At 33.2% G+C, this 708-nt stretch overlaps 1 protein-coding gene across 2 annotated transcripts in view; it reads left to right on the top strand.

Annotated features, from left to right (window-relative positions):
• Nucleotides 1-200: 200 nt before the first annotated feature.
• Nucleotides 201-708, top strand: part of RXFP2 (relaxin/insulin-like family peptide receptor 2) — a 65,870-nt gene continuing 65,362 nt past the window's right edge. For both annotated transcript variants that reach the window (XM_008585787.1, XM_008585786.1), the window contains exon 1: nt 201-360. In XM_008585787.1, the coding sequence (XP_008584009.1) occupies nt 318-360 (43 nt within the window). In that variant the 5' untranslated portion in view covers nt 201-317. The remainder of the gene's footprint in view (nt 361-708) is intronic.

Here is a 708-nt window from a genome sequence, read left to right as displayed (position 1 = left end):
CCGAAATCTTATCTATAGCTTTCTTTAAACACCATAATGAATAAATGATCAAGAACACATCTATAGATTTCAAATTGAATGAAACAAAAAAGAAAGAACAACAACAACAACAAAACTGGCTGGGTAGTGACAAGAGTCCGTCTCCCCTGGTGACAGTGAAGTTCTAGCTGTGAGCATGCGCAGACGCACGGGAGGCACCAAAGTTCCTACATCAGAACTCCTGAGGTCTAAGGAGGATACGTCTAATAACTCAATTGCTGTAAACCTATTGTTACTTTTCTGGTATTAAACATCTCTTCAACCTCAGACTCATTGCAATGTTCCTTCTACTTAATTTCATCGTTCTAATAGATGTCAAAGGTAAGGCTGCTGCTTTTCGCTTTAAATGAGTACAATTTCCAAAGAATATATAATTTCTATTTAGCTGTATAGTATGTATAATAGACTCATTGCACTGTTTGAAAAACAGACATCAAGTTTGCATGGTCACTATCATTATCTTTAATTGCTTGTAGTCCCATACAGCCCAGCAATTTCTAGAAGCACAATTTTTTCATGGAAACTTGCCTTTCTTATATACGTTATTAAAGCTGTAGATAAAATATCTTCAAAAAACAATGTTGACTATATCAATTATAATGGAGAATTTTTTTATTATTTGTTTTTTTAAAGTATGACAAATTAATAAACTAAAGTTCTCTTTTGTGA

This window comes from Galeopterus variegatus, unplaced genomic scaffold (assembly GCF_000696425.1).
Source record: "Galeopterus variegatus unplaced genomic scaffold, G_variegatus-3.0.2 Scaffold3712, whole genome shotgun sequence".
NCBI lineage: Eukaryota > Metazoa > Chordata > Mammalia > Dermoptera > Cynocephalidae > Galeopterus > Galeopterus variegatus.
This window is presented reverse-complemented; position numbering and strand designations above follow the sequence as displayed.